Source organism: Girardinichthys multiradiatus, chromosome 13 (assembly GCF_021462225.1).
Source record: "Girardinichthys multiradiatus isolate DD_20200921_A chromosome 13, DD_fGirMul_XY1, whole genome shotgun sequence".
NCBI classification, from domain to species: Eukaryota; Metazoa; Chordata; class Actinopteri; order Cyprinodontiformes; family Goodeidae; genus Girardinichthys; species Girardinichthys multiradiatus.
This window is the reverse complement of record NC_061806.1, coordinates 26,099,731-26,119,434: the sequence shown is the minus strand read 5'-3', so window position 1 is coordinate 26,119,434 and position 19,704 is coordinate 26,099,731. Positions and strand designations below refer to the sequence as shown.

The following is a 19,704-nucleotide window of genomic DNA, read 5'->3' as shown; positions in this document are numbered from 1 at the left end:
TTTTCCTCCTCCGTGAGAATTTAAAAAAAGGTATTTTCCTTTAAAACATAGCCTTTTAATGCAGTACCATAATTTCAATTGAGTTTATATTATTCATACTTTACGTGAGAAAGCACTTTATGTCCACTGTTGGGTATGGTGGAGGACTTGTGATGCTGTGGTCCTATTATTTTCCAAAAGAACCTTGTTTTTTTTTTCCTTTCTAAACATTTTGGTGTGACATTAAGCTTTTCCCATATAAAATGAATTTATTTTAAGGCTTTTTGCAATTTTTTTTATGATGGGGGGGGGGGGAATAAATGTGGCCTTTACTGTATGGTATGTAACTTCTGTCATTCAGCCCTTCATTTTATGACTAGCGGTTGCTCAGCTGCTGTTCAAAATCCCCACATAGATCATTCCAATGTGCTCATTTTTAAGAGATTTAAGAAACATTGTTCCCAGTATGAAATAAAGGCAAAAGCAAACATACAAGCAATCTATAAATGTTAAATATTAGTTGCCTTTTCCATCTGTTGTGTAGGAAGATTTCTAGTCTGAAAGTCTGGAGTATCACATTCTGTGTCTTAACATTTCTCTGATCTCAGTGTGTGGATGTGTGTGCGTGTTTGTCTGACATTGGCAAGATAAATAAAAATCAAATGCTGCTTTGAGATGAGAAAAACATTGCACACCTTTAAGAAAGCTCTCTTCAAAGCCCCTCAACCAAAGCCAAAATTTCCTTCTTGAGGCATCAGTGAAATCAAAAACAACCAACATCACATTTATGCTCCTGTTTAGTTACACAGATGTGTGGGGGGTTTATTCTCAAAAAATACTTGCTGCTGTCGGAGAGCAAACACATTATCAAAAAAGTTTCAAACTACAGACACAAAGTTAAAATCTGTTTTTTTCTTTGTTTCAAGTGTTTTACAGACTGTTTTCGTGTTGTTGATTTGTAATAAAAGCTTTGCAAATTGTGACCAATTACTTTCTCATAATTTCTGTACTCATTTTCAAAGGTTGGCACTGTTAAGTGGATTCTAATTGTGATCTTTGATAATTAAAATCCTAGAATAAAAAACAAAATCCTGTGCAGCTAAACAGATTGAACCATGGTTCAAAAGAGGATTTTTTTAAATGTTCTTTGCAGCTATGTTAGAACTAGTGATGATAAAAGCTTGTTGTTGGAAGAGGCTTTTAGTTAGTTTTTTTTAAAGATGCTTCCACTGCCCACAGGAGAGAAACAGAAAAGCAGGGAGGACCAGGAGGAGCTTTTGGCCTATATAGATGCCCCCATGGGAAGGGCTGAGAATATTCGATTCTCTTTGAACAGGCATTTTGTCGTGTTTTATATCATTCAACTAATAAAACACAAGTAGTTGACTAAAGACTTGGACTCCCTCTGGACTCTGCTCTGTATGGATGTCTTCGATTATTCTCAGATATGCTCCCTCATCTGACATCTGCAAATGTCTGATGCAAAGTTTACTGCTAAAACATATTAATTTGCTGTACATTAGACAACATTGATGCTTATGAGAGGACTGATTTAAATCTATGCCGGAGAGAATTTGTGTCATTGCTTTTATAAAGTTCAGCTTCAAAGTCGTTCTGCTCAAAAAACATAAAACAAACCTATAACCAATTCTTAAGTGACAATCAGCATTGTGAGAGTTGTATTGTAGCTTCTTTAAGGCATAGAGGGGAAAATGATGGAACAAGGGTAAAGAAAATTACATTAGATATAAGAAATACAGTAAAAACAATTCTGTGTTCAGATGTGATAACAAATCATTGAGAAAGCAGTCTTTGACTGTTACTGGTAAACTGCAATAAAAACTGTAATGTTTTCAGTTCTGATTTAATAGAGCCAATAGTTCCTGTAGATCTCAGGTTTTCAGGGATTAGGTTCCAGGACTGAGTAGCAAAGGAACCAAATGCCGCTTCCCTTTGCTTAGCTCTGATCCTGGGAATATTGAGTGAACAGCTCTCAGATGACCTAAGGGGTCTACATGGTACATACTTGTCCAGCAACACTGAAATGGAGTTTAAACGAAAATTCAACATGGAAGACTCACCACCCCATCTCGTCCAATCACTCCTCACTAGCTGCTCCAATCAACGGCAGGTCCGCACTCCTCCTTGGCCAATCATCTCCCAGGGCATCACTTTTAAAGACCATCTGCATGGAAGACACCGCTCTTCTGCTGAGCTTCGACCCTCCTCCACCCCTTCTCCACCATAGGCTCCCAACTCCTTCCATACCAAGGCCCACACCACCACCAGGATTGGATCCCAGGGGAGGAAGACGTACCTAATCATAATCCTAAGATGTTTATTCAAACTCATTTCATCCTCAGCGTTCATGGCTTCCTCAGGGGTCCGAGCGCCAAAGAAATAATCTTTCATTAATAAACTCTTTAACCGTCTTCTTGTTGTTTCTCCATTATGTGAGTCTTTCCAGGTTGAAATGAATTTACTTTAGTACCAAGACCATATAGTGCCTTATAGACCATCAACAAGAAATTATGTCCTTTTCAAAACATTGGAGCCATTCAGTGATTTAAGGACTGCTGCTGTCTGACTGATTTTTGTTTTTCACACAAACCTTCATAGACAATAATTACACTAACATGAACTGAAGGGCTGCACAGCGGCACACTTGGTAGCACTGTTGCCTTGCAGCATGAAGGTTCTGAAATAACTTAAGTTTGTGCATTGAAAGTGCTGTTTTTGTCCTTTGAGTTAGGTTATCCATGCTTTTGTCCAGTGTTAATATATTCAACATTTCAGTTAATAATCATCATCATCATCATCAAATTTATTTATAAAGTACTTTCACACCAGCCACAGCTGAAACAAAGTGCTGAACATCAAAAGCAATAAAATAACAATGAGGAATTAAATAGTAAACAATAAGCATATATTATAATACTAAGTCAGTCAGTCAGTCAGTCAGTCAGTCATTTTCTACCGCTTATTCCATAGTGGGTCACGGGGGAGCTGGTGCCTATCTCCAGCAGTCTATGGGCGAGAGGCAGGGTACACCCTGGACAGATCGCCAGTCCATCACAGGGCAACACACAAACAACCATACACACACTCATTCATTCACCTACGGTCAATTTAGAGTGACCAATTAACCTAACAGGCATGTCTTTGGACTGTGGGAGGAAGCCGGAGTACCCGGTGAGAACCCACACATAATACTAAGTATTAGTATATAATACAATACTAAGCACACAATAACAAATTAAGAAACTCGCTACAAAACACAATAAAACAATGCAAAAACAGATAACAATACCAGTACAAAATTAAGTAAAATCAAATCTCAGTTGGGTTGAAGGCCAGGGAATAAAAGTAAGTTTTCAAACGAAAGGGCTTGTCGAATGTGCAAGAATGTTCCACAGCGAATAATATTTTTTCGTGATATGTTTGACAGACAATGAAACGGAGGGGCGGCATTCAAAACTTTCTCATAGATAGATATTGAATGAAATTGGCTCAAGACTGGAGCCTTGAGAAACCCCTCACATTATCCTTTTTGCTCATGTTTAATATTATCACATGACCCACAAATTTAGCACAGTGCTACACAATTCCTCCCCTAAACACACATATCTATCAGTACGTTATGCACTGTTTTAGTGAACAACCCCTATATAAGTCAGACATACAATTAGACTGTGTGATCTGAAGCAATTCAATGGTTTTAAATCAGCCAAATTATTATCAGCACTTTTAATTCTACTTTTTTAGTAGTAAAAACTTTGTTTATTCAATGAATGGTTATCCCACTGTTAATATAGAATTTATAGAAACACAAAATAGAATGTTAATATGGGTTATAATCTGTTTAGAACTGTTTTTACACTGTTTAAAAACCTTCGTGGTTTATCCAGTAGTTGAGATTTCATTTAAACAGGTGATAAATCGGTGTTTTATTCCAGCTTCACATCCTTTATACGGCTTCAAATTTGAATGTAAACTTAGTAAATCATGATGACTTTTCTCCAACAGGTTCAGCGATCATTCTCCTGTCTGTAGACACAGTTAACACGTCTGCTCTTTTGTTTCTCATTTGTTTGCGGTTGTATTGTTATAAAATGTCTGGTTTTCCTGCAAGTGATCCACCTTAGAATTAAGACAGACTTATAGAGACAGCAAAGCGTATTATACTGCGGTAAAAGGTAAATTTCTAAGCCTGAAATCCAACAGTTTTGCCCCTGGCTGTTGTATCTGCCTCAGAGACATTTTAAACTGCGAGATGTGAGGGGGAAGGGAATTACATTGTTAAATGGGCTTGGATACAGCTAAGAGCTGAGAGCCGGTGTTTAACAGGACTATTAACAGCGAGATGGGAGATCAATACAGCAAGGTAGAGAGGAGGCCCTGTCTCTATCACTGTGATGTGTTATTAGTCCCTGACAGAAGAACGATCTGGCTTCCTTCCAGTTCCAGGGCTTTGTCACGTATTTTGCTCCACAGCAATTATACCAGAAGCCCCTTTTCCCTCTTTAAACCCCATATTCAAAGCCTGCAAATAACCATTTCATAAATTACAACACACATTAACAAGTGTTGGAGCATGATGGGCTCCCCTAGCACAACAAATAGCACCTTTACCTCCGAGATATATGCTCTCAGTCTTTCGAACAACTGCAGTATACAGCTGTGATGCCTCCAAGGTCTTGTATAATGCAGATATTCTCGTTCTCCCGCAACCAAACTCACAGTCAGGATTTTAATGTCTTCTCCCACCTTTAAGAACCAAATGATGCTACAGCATACCCTGAGGTATCAAGAAGCTTTTCATGAATACTGTTTCGAGTGACAACAGCAAGCGCCTCAGGAAGCTCTGCTATATTCTCATTTCTAAGCTTAACCATAAAGCCTTAAACCTGCTGCCCTGTTTGACTGGTTAAAATATGTAACCATGGTCAAAAGTTGATTTTAGTTTATGTCAGTCATACCTCTAAGTGTTAAATTATTTTGGAAATTTCTGCAGGATGCAAAGTGAGGTTAAAGAATTTAAGTTGATGAATCAATGTCAATGATTAAAACATGTTTGTATTGATTGTTCTCACTGTATTAATAGTGTAACTGCACTGTAAGTATAGGAGCTAAAAACAGAAATATAATCTTTGGATGACTTAATCACACAGCGTCTCTGCAAATTGAACAGAGGACAACCTGTGTTTAAACTTTCAATGAACTGCAGTCTCAACTGTAAAGTTTCATGACCTGATGTGCTGGGGAGATCTTTGCTTGATCAGCTAATATTACAAGAGTGGAAGTATAACGTCCTGGTCCCTGAAATGTAAAGCATGTAGAAGAAGGGTGTTACAAATAAAAGATGCCTGACAGTCTAAAATATAGGATTTTGTTTCTGAAGAAGCTCATTTGTTTGGCCCACTAGTTTACATGTTGATGGAATAAACCTTTTAATTGCATTTCTTTTGTTTTTTTCAGCAAATGTTCTTTTTTCCATTTTTAACCATTTTATTTAAGCAAACAAATATTCTCAGATATTTGTCAGTAAGGACGTTTTACCACTTTAATCAATCTTTGAGTTATGTTCAGGAACTTTGTGTGGTACCTGTTATTAGCTGAACATTTTGAACAAGATTTGCACATCTTTATTTTGCTCTAATTCTGTGAGACAAAGAGCACTGGTCTTTGGGAGTCTGTCATTTTATAAGCCACAAAAATACTGCAGAAATTTTCTCTTAAATACATTATGCTTCATTTTGATCTCCACAAACTGTGAAAAACTATTTAATTTGCATTACGGTTTAAGGTAGCCCTCTTTGTGTTTTTGGTATCTATTATTTTCTGTATCTGGTAGTTTCTGATTTCAACGCCTTGTTCTTGTCATCTTTGTTCTAGCCTGTGGATGTCCTCAGCTGCTCTTGCTCCCGCTTCTCATTTCATTGCCTGGTCTGTATTCCTTGTCAGCTCATCTGATCTTACTTACAGTGCCTTACAAAACATCTAGTATCCCTTGAACTTGTGCACATTTTGTCACTCTACAAGAAAAACTTTATTTTATTTTATTTTACTGGGATTTCATGTGATAGACCAAAACAAAGAAGTCCATAAAAGTGGAGCTACAAATAAATAAAAGGGAATCCTGGAGGAAAACCTGTTAGAGGCCACAAAACACTAGAGGTTCACCTTACAGCAGGGTAGCAACACCAAAAACCCAGACAGAGCTACAGTGGAAATGCTTAGATCAAAGCCTATTCTGATTTTAGAATGACCTAGTCAAAGTCCAGACCTAAAACTTATGAATCTGTGACAATACTTACTATTTTCCAAAGAAGAATAGGAACATATTTCACTCTAGATGCGCAAAACCGGTTTAGAAATACACCAAAAGACATACAGACAACTCACCTTAACATTAAAGATCCCACTTACTGGTTCTCTGTTAATGGTTGCCATCGCATGGCTAAGTGTATGTAAAGTGGAATCAGAGGATGGTTCATAACGAAAGATTAGCAAGGAAAAAAGGCCAGCACTATATCTAAGTTAATAATCTCATCAGTGATCTTATCATTGCCAAATCATTAAAGCAGTAATTGATCTGACATTTCCCCATTTTGTGTTTAATTACATGCGCTGAGTTTGCCTCCTGCTTCTTATCTTAGGTGCAAAATAACCCAATTTGGAGAGTACAACATGACAAAGGCTGAAAGAGTAGAAGATGAATATGGAACACTTTCCTTTCTGGAAAATGTGATGAATAAAAATATATAGTGTTTGCTTCAGGTTGCCAATGTTCTAAGTAAAAGCTGCGAAAAAGATGAGGCAGAAAGGTTTTTATGCTAGTTTTTTTCCCAGATTGGATCATATTGACTTTTCCCAACATATAAGTTATCGATGGTTGGGACCTGGGTTGATTGTGCCTCTTTCATGTGTCTTTATTTTTGATGTGTTAGTTCAGACTCTGCACTATTGTTTGTTTAGCATATTCACTAGCATTTCTTTAAGGTTTTTAGAGAATTGTACAACTAAATATTTCATGTTATTTTCAGACTTTTTTTTTGGAAAAGAAAAGTAATGTATCCCCTTTCTCCCTTGCCTCACACAGAGTGTAGCTCCAGCACGAGTTTGTCCTCCAGATGTCTCTGTGAACTCCAGATGCTCTCTGACGCTTTCTCCCACAATCATCACTCTTCATTCCCACTAACAATTAGATAATGAAATATTGATTTTTAGTTAGATTCATATTGATGCTATTAGCTTTGTATTGATAAATTACTGATGCTGGAGGCCAGAGCAGGAAGACATTACTGTGTGTTAATCTGATGGATATACCTGCTTCTTCCTGCTTGGCTCTGATCGAGCTGCCACAGTTTCAGTTGTTGCTGCATATAGATAGATGTCTTTCATAACAATACCTTCACTAATTGTAGCCTTGGTCAAGCTATTCTTTAAAAGTATTTTTTTATTTATCTAATCTAAACAATTAAAGAAACTGTAGTTGAATTTTTAATGCTAATCAAAATGTGCCATGTGTTTGTCAGAAAATCCTGGTCATTTGTGAGTTTATATTGTGTTTCTTACATTTTCTAAATTAATTGCAGCTTTTGAGTTGGATTTGTTTGTGTTTTGGTTTTTGTCTGCATTAACAACTGAAAAAAGGCTCTAATCTTTTGCTCAAACCTATTGATAAAAATAATTCTTATATCTTCATCTATGCTGTATTTTTTTACATTAATTGTACTTGCAGTAATTTACATGATGGATCAACGTTAAGCAGTGCATAATCATGAAGTGTATGGAAAATGGTGAATGCTTTTTATTTTCTTTTACAAATAAAGGTCAAAAAGTGTGCATATTGCTCTAATGCAACCTAATGCAACCAGATGTTAGAAAATATAGTTCAGGTGTGTGTCATTTAATCCCAGTATAAATTCAGCTGTCCTGTAAAGGCTTCAGGCGTTTGTTAAAGAACATTACTGAACAAACAACATCATGAAAACCAAGACACACAGCAGACAGCACAGGGATAAAATGTTGGAGAGGTTTATAGTAGGGTCAGTTTAGAAAACAAATGTTGAACATCTCACAGAGCTCTGTTTAATCCTTCATCTGAAAATAAAAAATAGAAAGAGTATGACACAACTGCAAAGCTTCTGAGAAATTGCTTTTCACCTAAACTAACAGGACTGGGAAGGAATTCGTTGATTGGAGAAGAAACCAAGGGGCTCTTGGTTGCTCTTGATGATCTGTTGAGAGAACAATTAGTTGTGCACTCCACAAATCTGGCCATTACGCAATGGTGGCTAGAAGGAAGCCACTTAATGTTTCACTTTTTGTTCAACAAAAGCCAAGGGAGACATGGCGAACATGTGGAAGAAGGTGATCTGGTCAAATCATCTTTTTTTTCTTTTTATTTCAACTCAATGTGCAAGCCGCTATTATAGCCGCTACTGAGATATAGAAATATAGTTTCTTAAGTGTAAAAAACAATCTTATTAATGCTTTATTAATGTGTGTTGTATTGCTCAAACAATCAGGGTGTTAAAGAATAAAAATTTCAGTTACCTGCCATGGTTGGTCAAATCTGTTTCCTGCTGTCCATCTGTCTGAGGAGACGCTCTATGTTTCAGCATGTTGGCTAGTTATTAGAGCTTTAGTGACATTTCATCTCACTCTCTCGGTTTAAAGCAAATTCAAAACGTCTGAGAAGCAAATCTGATAAAAATTCTCCTAGAAATATTGATTGACCAAATAACATTTAGCCTAAACTGACCCCTGAACTTCAAAGAATAAATGTTAAAAATGACTTTCAATATGGAGGAGATCACTGAATCTGGAACTAAGTCTCATTTATACAGAAACACAAATACAAAAGATGGATTGAGACGGCTGTCAGTCCCATCGGCCATCAGAACAACTCCCCGCTCTGCTCAGCGACATGCAGGCATTTCCCTGTCAGACAGCATATGCCACAGCAGCTCTACCCACTCCGAGTCGCCTGACATTATCTACTCCGAGACCCTGTGGCCCGGCACCGACTCTCAGCCATCTTGCTGGTGGCATGGCAAACATGATCCGTGATGTCTCGCAGGCAGCATAACTGATGCTGTCACTGCACCAAGATATAACACAACTCGCTGGCAAATGCATTGTGACAAGGACATGTGGGCTCACCAGTGTGCTCAGAGACACACTTGGATGTGAGTCATGTATGCGATCATGTCCCATGAACGTGCTTAATAGGAACTGCAACTACAGGTGACCTTAGCACCAGATAAATGTAAAAAGTACACTTTCGAGCAATTTTTGGGAGGTTATTATTGACTGGATATTGATGTAGTTAAAGGCCTGAAGTTTAGGATGAGGTTTTATTGTATCACCAAACTGTAGCTCAAGAAGGTCTCCGGTCATGGATGAAGTTTAAGGTGAAACAATTCACCAAGTTAGGATTAAAAAAGGATAATAAAACAGAATGTTTTATTGTGAACGTGAATTTTTTTATGTGAAACAAAAAGCTTTTCCCTCCATCGTTTGTTGATGTAGCCTGCCACCTGCTGGTAAAAGTAAAACTGCAACAAAGATGAACCCCCTACCCTAATAGTTACTGTTATCTTTACTAACATCTTTCTTTGGTCCTTCAGATCCTTTTATCTCAGAGAATAAAAATATGACACACAGCAAGATAGTAAACAAAATAAACAGTAATCTAAATATATATATATATATATATATATATATATGTTTATTTAAAACTGTTGACAATTATTAGTAGAAACAAGTGAGTAATTATTAATCTTTCTCTTCCAGACTGGACAAATTGACAAATCTACCATATGAGGTCATATTTTAGCTGCTACCTTCGTCTTGGATTTGCATTAATATCATTTCTCTTTGGCCACTCTCGACTGTGTTCTTTCCTGAATGTTTTTTCACATATTTCTCAACTTCGGACATTTTAAATGAACAGAGCTCTTGAGAGCCAAACACGGCAGATTTAAAAGGGAAAGTTGGTACAAAATGATCAGTGAACATAATTATGTGTTAAATAAGAATTAATTTCGTTATTCAGTATCTAGTTCTCTGATAATGATGTGAAAAGTATTTTCCTATTACTTCTCAACATTCATATTGCTTTTCGTTACATTTTCTACTGACTAGACCTTTTTTAATCAATAAACCGATCCTTGTAAAAACTGTTTGTTTAATGTTTGTGCATTAGATGCATGTCTAATAAAGCAGAAAAGTTTCATTTCCAGCCAGTTACAGGGTCAGATGATCTGATTATAAATTGAAATTTAACGTCTCCATCGAATCAGCTCTGTTCAAGAGTTTCTGCAAATGTTTAACAACTAATTTCCCTGCTTTTCCTGTTTCAGATTTTTTTTCAATTTCTACTGTCGATATAGAAAGGTTTTTCTGGAAGTAAACATCATTTTGCCGTCATGAAGCTTTTTATAGTAAACCCCAGACATAAAACAATGGCATCTGGATATAATAATACATGTAAAATCTGTCACCTCCGTTAAGATTTCAGTTTCAAAAACCACATGATTTACCTTTATGACCTGTTCAAGCCCATGAATATGTTCATCAAATAGATCCATGAATCTGACTGCTTAGTTATTTATAAACGCTGTTTTTTTTTATTGTTCTCACGGTCAGGACCTGCCTATGTTAGGGGTTTGTGTTTTGAGTTCTGATCTGTTTCTCTGCTCTTCCGTTTGTTGCTGTTATTTTAGTCCATTCATTGTAGTTTAGATTCATTATTTATTCATGTGTTTAATTTTTGCTACTTCCCTGGACTTCCTGCTCACCTGTGTTAATTAGCCTCGCTCCTTCTGCTGCTCTGCGTTCTCCCTCTCACCAGCTGCTCCAGATTTCCCGATTAGCTGCCTTTGTTTATTGGTTCATTCACCTCCCTACTTCAGTATTTATACTCTATGATTTTTATTGTTCATCACTGGTTTATCACCTCGTGGCTACTACCTGTTTTATATCTGCCTGTTTCCATCTTTGGACATTCTCTGTAAGTTACCAGCTTAATATTTATTATTAATAAATTAACTATGCAACTCACCATGCTGCTCCCAAGAGTGATCTGCACGTTGGTCCAACCAAAACTCTTTAATCTGCCAACATAATATTTTAGGACAAGATAGCACAAGTTATGCAGTGCAATATTCCTTAAGCTGTTATATTTCAAGTTGCATTTATTCCCACTTTGCCAAAAACATATGTGACTTGTTGGATGGACACATAGATTTAAAATGATTTAGTTTCCAAGATCCTAAAGTTCAGAAGATTAGAGTAAATAAGGATTAAGTGCAGAAGTTATTGTCGTAATATATTGACATTGCATCATAAAAACAAAAACACTGCTCTTACTTTTATAATATTGCACAAACCTGATAGGAATCCTGATTCTCAATATCAAATTGTGCAAATAAGGTCACACTTCTATTATACAATGTAGCAAAAACACTTTTAATATAAATCAACATGTATCAATTTTATTCAAATAATTTTACAAACACACTGGAGCTGTTGAAAAAACAACTTCTGATACCAACATAATTGTTAACTACGAAACTTGTTTACAGTCAAAAAAATGAAACCACTGGGAACTCAATTTAAAAATTGATGTTTACAAAACGTTTGGACCATTTTCTGTTGTTTCAGAGAGCAGCATGCCGCTATTTTCCTCTCTACAAATATCAAGTATCTCTGGGTTCTTAAATTTCATTTTTAGAAAACAAGCCCCTGAAATAAAATTACATGAACATTATTTGTCAACAAGGAAAGACATTTATTGTTAACACTCGATTTAATAGTTGTATGCTCTTTGGATCTCCCAACAATCATACGCTTATGGCTTCATGTCACGTGCATAGGCATTTTATCTATGGGAGAGGATGATGTACTAAAATGTAAACATACTAAAAGAGACCTGCAACAAAGTACACATGAAAACAAAAGGATATTAAAGTGAATAATTATAAATCAAAACATACATTTTTTTTTCAGTAACTTGACTAGCATGGGTTTGTAGGGGCTACATCAGTACAAACTGTTATCGCTACCATTTTTAACTTCTAAAGAAAAAAAGAAAAAACAAATCACAGCTTTCAGTTGCTACATCGCAAAGTGTGAAAGACGACTAGATGTTCACAGAATAAATCTAACTGAAACAGAGGCATATACTGCATTTGTATTTTAAATCTGAATTAATAAAGCAGGTCACCTTTTTGGACGCTACAGACTAGCTGCATGATGGGAAACAATGTATGGGTATGAACTAAACAGCCAGGGTCTAAAACTGCTTAGAGACGTTTGATCGTTCTGCCCCCGGTCCTTCAGTGCAACTTTCTGAGGCTGTAAACTAATTAGACAAAAATAGTTCAACACACTGATTTACAGTATTCTTTTTCTTATTAATGACCAAAAAGTGCACCTTATCTACCTCAACTGTGACTAAAAATAAACTAAAGTTTTAATGTGAACAGTATTTTACCCACGGAAACTAACAGCGCTATGACTATTCTTAATATAAGTGATTGAAACATAAACTGGCACCTTGAGTTGTACATCCCTGCTCTGATGTTGGAGATTATCCGTTCAATTTGGGCTCAAAACTGAAGTGATGTTAGTTTATCTGTAATTCTGAATGTCTTAACAATAACAACCTTACCAAAAACAACAAGAATAAAGTTAAAAAGCAAAACATTTACAAGAGATGAAACAACTTAAACATGACATTGATGAATGTCATATTTAAGTTTCTGAATTCTTTTATGGTATTAAGCTTTTTCTGTTGTTTTGATGGATCCATTTTACAGTTTTCCTACAACTAAAAACATATCCTTTGTAGCTAGGAGACTGAAGCAACATATTTTATTTCCATCTGGACTACAGTATTATTTCCAGTTTCCAAACACCTTACCGTGTCTGCTGCATCAGCTGTCACCATGTCAACGTTCAATAAGCAAAGAAAAATCAAATCAAATTAAATAACCATAACATAAAATAAAGAGTTGACCTCATTGTTTCAAATATAATGTGCATTTTTCACTTTAGCCTCTGTGTTTTATTATTTCATTTTGGAGTAATGGCTGCTTCATTCCAGCAGGTAGGATTGTGGCAGCTGGGACCAACAGCGACACCTCACGTTCCTTTATGCAGAGATCCTGAAGATGGGGTGGAGCGGCTGCTCTTCTGCCGAAGACAAACATACGGCTCAAAGGTTACACCACACAGCCATGTTTCAATAACTATTGCATTAAATTAGGTTTGCAACAACACCACAATTGTTTGAGGTTCCACTGAATAAACACACCGATTTTTTTTTTTCAAAATATGCTTCAAAATCAAATTTAGAGAATGGCATAAAAACCTAATCTCCATATTGTCACTGGAAGCACTGTCCTTACTTATATACAGGTCCTTCTCAAAAAATTAGCATATTGTGATAAAGTTCATTATTTTCCATAATGTCATGATGAAAATTTAACATTCATATATTTTAGATTCATTGCACACTAACTGAAATATTTCAGGTCTTTTATTGTCTTAATACGGATGATTTTGTCATACAGCTCATGAAAACCCAAAATTCCTATCTCACAAAATTAGCATATCATTAAAAGGGTCTCTAAACGAGCTATGAACCTAATCATCTGAATCAACGAGTTAACTCTAAACACCTGCAAAAGATTCCTGAGGCCTTTAAAACTCCCAGCCTGGTTCATCACTCAAAACCCCAATCATGGGTAAGACTGCCGACCTGACTGCTGTCCAGAAGGCCACTATTGACACCCTCAAGCAAGAGGGTAAGACACAGAAAGAAATTTCTGAACGAATAGGCTGTTCCCAGAGTGCTGTATCAAGGCACCTCAGTGGGAAGTCTGTGGGAAGGAAAAGGTGTGGCAGAAAACGCTGCACAACGAGAAGAGGTGACCGGACCCTGAGGAATATTGTGGAGAAGGGCCGATTCCAGACCTTGGGGGACCTGCGGAAGCAGTGGACTGAGTCTGGAGTAGAAACATCCAGAGCCACCGTGCACAGGCGTGTGCAGGAAATGGGCTACAGGTGCCGCATTCCCCAGGTCAAGCCACTTTTGAATCCAGAAACAGCGGCAGAAGCGCCTGACCTGGGCTACAGAGAAGCAGCACTGGACTGTTGCTCAAGTGGTCCAAAGTACTTTTTATCGGATGAAAGCAAATTCTGCATGTCATTCAGAAATCAAGGTGCCAGAGTCTGGAGGAAGACTGGGGAGAAGGAAATGCCAAAATGCCAGAAGTCCAGTGTCAAGTACCCACAGTCAGTGATGGTCTGGGGTGCCGTGTCAGCTGCTGGTGTTGGTCCACTGTGTTTTATCAAGGGCAGGGTCAATGCAGCTAGCTATCAGGAGATTTTGGAGCACTTCATGCTTCCATCTGCTGAAAAGCTTTATGGAGATGAAGATTTCATTTCTCAGCACGACCTGGCACCTGCTCACAGTGCCAAAACCACTGGTAAATGGTTTACTGACCATGGTATCACTGTGCTCAATTGGCCTGCCAACTCTCCTGACCTGAACCCCATAGAGAATCTGTGGGATATTGTGAAGAGAACGTTGAGAGACTCAAGACCCAACACTCTGGATGAGCTAAAGGCTGCTATCGAAGCATCCTGGGCCTCCATAAGACCTCAGCAGTGCCACAGGCTGATTGCCTCCATGCCACGCCGCATTGAAGCAGTCATTTCTGCAAAAGGATTCCCGACCAAGTATTGAATGCATAACTGTACATGATTATTTGAAGGTTGACGTTTTTTGTATTAAAAACACTTTTCTTTTATTGGTCGGATGAAATATGCTAATTTTGTGAGATAGGAATTTTGGGTTTTCATGAGCTGTAACCATATGTGTAACAGAGGTACAAAGAGAGTAGAAAATCTGTTTTTCCTAAGTATGGACAAGGCCTTCAGTATGTCAGAGCAAATCAAGGGTTTCTATGGTGATGGGCAACATTGCTTGAGTCTATACGCTCTCCTCCTTATTGGTCTGCTGGTGTAAAACACACGTATAAGTCATGGCAAGTGGCGAGGGAGAGGTCTAACTCTTAAGGTAACACTTTCTCTGCAGAGAAGAAAGTGTTACCTTAAATCAGGCAGCACAGAAAGTGAGAACTTCTTAGATGATGTATTTATTTATTATGGTAAAAAAAAAGGTATTATATCAACCTGGCTCTATGCAAAAATAATATTTCTCCATTTTTAAATCATGAAATCCTGGCTTAATTTCACTAGCCACATCCAGGGGCCGTGTGACCCCTAAAATCAAGTACTTGAATAGAAGCTTTCTGACAACATGAAGTAGTAAAGTAATGTCCTAATCTAAAGAAATCCAGGAACTAATAAGAAAAAGACATCTATCTGTCTGGAGGGTGACAAAGCCATTTCTAAGGCTTTGGGACTCCAGTGAGGCCCATTATCCATGGAACAGTGGTGAACATTCCCAGGAGTAACTGGCCTACCATAATTACTCCTAGCGTGCATCAAAAACGATGTTGGAGGAAGAGGCAAAAGAACCTAGAGCACCATCTAAAGCACTGCAAGGTTCGCTTGCCTCAGTTAAGAAAGGTGTTCAAGATTCATTAATAACTGAGAGACAGAATGCAAAAATGACATCCATAGGAGAGTTCCATGACCAAAAACACATCTGACTAAAAATAATACAAAAACACGTCTCATATTTGCCAAAAAACATCATGATGATTCCCGAGACTTTTGGAAACAGCCTCTCTGTAAAGGATCATACAGACAGTCAAACATGGTGGTGTTAGTGTGATGCTCTGGGACTGCTCTGCTGCTTCTGGACCTAAATGACCTGTCGTCATTGATGGAAGTATAAATTCAGCTCTCTACCAGACAATCCTGAAGCAGAATGTTGGGTGATCAGTTGGTGACCTTAAGCTCAAGCGCACTTATGCAGCAGGACAATGATCCAAAGCAAAGCAGCATAGTCCACCTCCGAGTGGCTCAAAGGCCAAAATGAAGGTAATGGATTGGCCTAGTCAAAGTCTGGACTAAATATGATTCAAAGCCTGTTTTATAAGTTTAAACAGACTGTTAAAACTTTAACCCCTCCAATGGGGCCCGATTAAAATACAATTTGTAAAGAAGACTGGACCAAAACTCCTCCAAAGTGATGTAAATGATTCATTGCCAGTTATAACAAACACTTCATTGGAGTTCACGCCACCAACACTGCCATGGTTTCATAATCAGTATTAGGTTTAGGGGGCAATTACTATTTCACATAGAACCAGGTTGGTTTCGGGAGCTTTTCTCCCTTAATAAATTAAATGATTATTTGAAAACTACATTTTGTCTTGACTCATTATATTCTTTTGTGATATTATAATTGGTTTTATGATCGGAAACATTTAAGCGTGACAAAAAAACAAGCTTTGTAGAAATCTGCAGCACTATACTTTATTTATATCTTTGTAATGAAGTTTCTATTCAGTTGTTCTCATCTTGGAAAAACGCTCCACCCCAAGTTGTTCACATCTGTTGCCCCAAAACAAAAAGACATAGAGAATTTATTTATTTATTCTTTTCTAAATAAAATGAAACCTGACCCATCTGAATGGTCTTGTTAAGGCAAGGCAGTATGGAAATGTTCCTTCTTTTAAATGGAGGCGCAGGCTGGAAAGTTTTGAGACAAACTGATTTCAGGAAGGAGAAGAGGAGAAAGGAAGCAGTTGTAGGTGTCACAACGGTAGGCCTGAGTGACAGGCCTAACTGACACAACATATGGAGACGCCGGGTGAGTTTTACCCTGAGGGGGGACCAACAATGTCTTTTTATTATTTGTTTGCCTCGTCCCTGTCAGCCTCCGTTACAAATAGTGAAAGAAAGCGGCAGCCAGGTTGCAAGAGCTGACAGCTACGTACGCAGACAGGAGTGCGTCTGCAGACACGCGTGTGCGCGGGGATGACAGGCTGTACTTGGACAGAGACGAGGTACAGACAGGAGAGCAGGCACACAGTGTTGCCAGAGACCTGCGCGAGGAAATAAGGGATTTCTGTGCTGTTATCTTACCCAAATGATTGGGATTTCTAAGAATTAAAGCAAAAACATGTGACACTAAAAAGACAACGTATCTGACCTGGTTTGATACTTGGTGATAATCATCAGTTTAACTCAGCAATACACAATATGTAATCTGGGTGTCGTCCTTATACACTGAGGCTATTCACAGTACAGAAGGTGTAATATCAGGTGAGGTTGATTATGTCAAAACGTCAGGTGTTCCAGCTTTATTTCTAATTGATAAAACAGTAAAAACAATGTTTTTTTTTACATGGATTATGTGGATTTCATAACTGCTTATTTATTTGGATTTTCTACATAAATTTCTAAAACACAAGTTGTTGACTCTGAGTGACAAGCAAGGTTTCTAATGTGCACGGGATGATGGAAAAAGGGAAAAAAGCCAAAGGATAAACAGGCAATATTATCTTATCTGGAAAAAGGACTGCGCTACTCGAAACCAGCTACTTCCTCATGCAAATAATCAACATCAATACCAGCAAATTACCTTTTTAACTCAGTCCTAAAAAGCTCTGCCTGATTAGAGCAAGTCCAGATCTGATATTCATTTAAAGTAAAAAAAAAAAAGTTCATTATGATGAATTTAATCATTTTAGCAAGAAATAACTTAAAATTAACTACATATTGTTTTAAACACTCAGCACAAATATGTTGACTCAGACCAGAACCACCAATCTTTCTGGAGTGACTTGTTATTCTAAACCGGGTTATTAAAGCTTTCTCCCACCACATTAAGACCGACCCAGTCTCCAGTCTCCACGGCCGCAGAACCACCAGCAGCGTTCCTCTGCCAGAGTCACTGTGTTACATTTCATTTACAGTATCGACTAAGGAAAACATTACCATATCAGTTTTTTTCAATAAAACATTTTTAAAAGTGTCTTACAAAATTTTTGAGTATTTAACAGGAATAATATGTATGTATTAATTGTGACATTGTGACTAAGCCCAAAAGGCGCTTCTTGAATACAACTGACATACAGCAAGTAAGTGATGCTAAAGCGTTGGAAAGCTCCAGTTCGTAGTCCTCACCAAATTTCCCTCTGGGAACAATAAAGTTTATTCTATTCTATTCTCTAGTTTTTGTTTTCCAATAGGTGTAGAAAGCATACCTGTTTGGAGGATTCAGAGGAAGAATGAACTTCATTTCCAAAGCTTCCGTTTAACTGCAGTGTTGCTGTAAAATAGGGATTTTAAACAGCATTTAAACATAAATACTGTATCTCTAATCCCTTTATGTTTCATCAAGAGAGCAATGCCTCATGTTACCAATACATACGACAGTAACAGTGATTTGAACAGACTGTGCCTTGCAAAAGTATTCCTACCTTGTAAAACACATTTTGTCGTCTTACAGTCACAAGCCTCGCCCTGTTTTATTGGGGTTTTGTGAGATAGAACCACACAAAGAAGTGCAACATTGGGAAGTGGAAGGGAAAAAAGTGATGGGTTTCAAAATTTTTTACAAATACATTTTGTTAAATTAAGTTTACTATATAGTGCCATTTCACAACAAATGCCGTGTCAAGGCACTATACAGAAAAAACTATTTTTATACAGAATCCAATCATAACAATAACATTAGTTACGTGAATTCCAGTTTGATTGTAGTTATTAAACAATGCGGTCTAGTTCAGCTAATTATTAAACTGGTAAAATGCTTTCCATCTAAAGAAACCCAACCAATTCCATCGAGTCACTGACTTTCAGCTACTACTAAATGTGGACATTTAGCTGTTAACTTTGCAGCAATCCCTCAAACTAAAGACGCTGTAGCGACAGTGGTGAGGAGAACCCCTCTTTAACAAGAAGAAACCTCCTGCAGAACCTGGCTCAGTGTGAGCAGCCATCTGTTGTGACCGACTGGGAGTTTGTTAGATCTGGAATAAAAAAGATCAGAAATTTTAATAAACATCTAAAAAAAGTGTTATATGCAGGTCCATTTACTCTGATAGCCCAAAATAAAATACCGTGAAACCCACTGGCAGGTTAACAGTCCCGTGGTAACTCTGGAGAAGCTGCAGAGAGCCACAGCTCAGGTGAGAGAATGTGTTGTCAGGATAACTACTAGTTGAACACCCCACAAAACTGGTGTTTTTGGAAGAGTGGCAAAACAATATTGTTGACAGAAAGCAAAAGCCGTGTAGGCAAATGTGTGGCTGAATGCGCTCTGGTCAGATGTGAAAAAAAACAAAAAACCTTTTTGGTCTAGGTTGAAAAACACTCTCATGGTGCAGACACACCATGACGTTGGAAAGGGAAGCTGATCAAATGTGATTGGAAGATGGGTGGTGCTAAATACAAGGCAATCCTCATGGGCACATTTTAGAGGCTGGGGTGGACGTCCATCTTCTGAAAGAAACCTACCCTAAATATACGGCTAGAGCTAGGACATAACTCGAAAGACCTGCAGTTATAACTGCAAGAAAAGATACTAGATAATAGAAGTACTGGGCTGAATACATATCATCAACACCTCGCTTTTCAGATTTAAAAAAAATGTTGAGACCATCTGTCATTTCCATCCACCCCACATTACTTTGTGTTGGTCTGTGACATGAAATCCCAGTAAAACACACTGAAGCTTGTTAATGTGATGAAATTACTGTGAATGTTTTTATAAGGCACTGT

The 19,704-nt window shown here is 37.6% G+C and overlaps 1 protein-coding gene across 4 annotated transcripts in view; it reads right to left on the bottom strand.

The window, feature by feature from the left end:
• Positions 1 to 11,441: 11,441 nt before the first annotated feature.
• LOC124879554 (zinc finger protein 516-like) overlaps positions 11,442 to 19,704 on the bottom strand; it is a 37,700-nt gene continuing 29,437 nt past the window's right edge. For 2 of the 4 annotated variants that reach the window (XM_047384185.1, XM_047384186.1), the window contains exons 4-5: positions 18,186 to 18,250; positions 11,442 to 13,188 (exon numbers count right to left, since the gene is read on the bottom strand). In XM_047384185.1, the coding sequence (XP_047240141.1) occupies positions 13,138 to 13,188; positions 18,186 to 18,250 (116 nt within the window). In that variant the 3' untranslated portion in view covers positions 11,442 to 13,137. Of the gene's footprint in view, positions 13,189 to 18,185; positions 18,251 to 18,401; positions 18,954 to 19,704 lie in introns of all 4 variants that reach the window. The other 2 variants (XR_007041049.1, XR_007041048.1) reach the window with 2 other exon arrangements.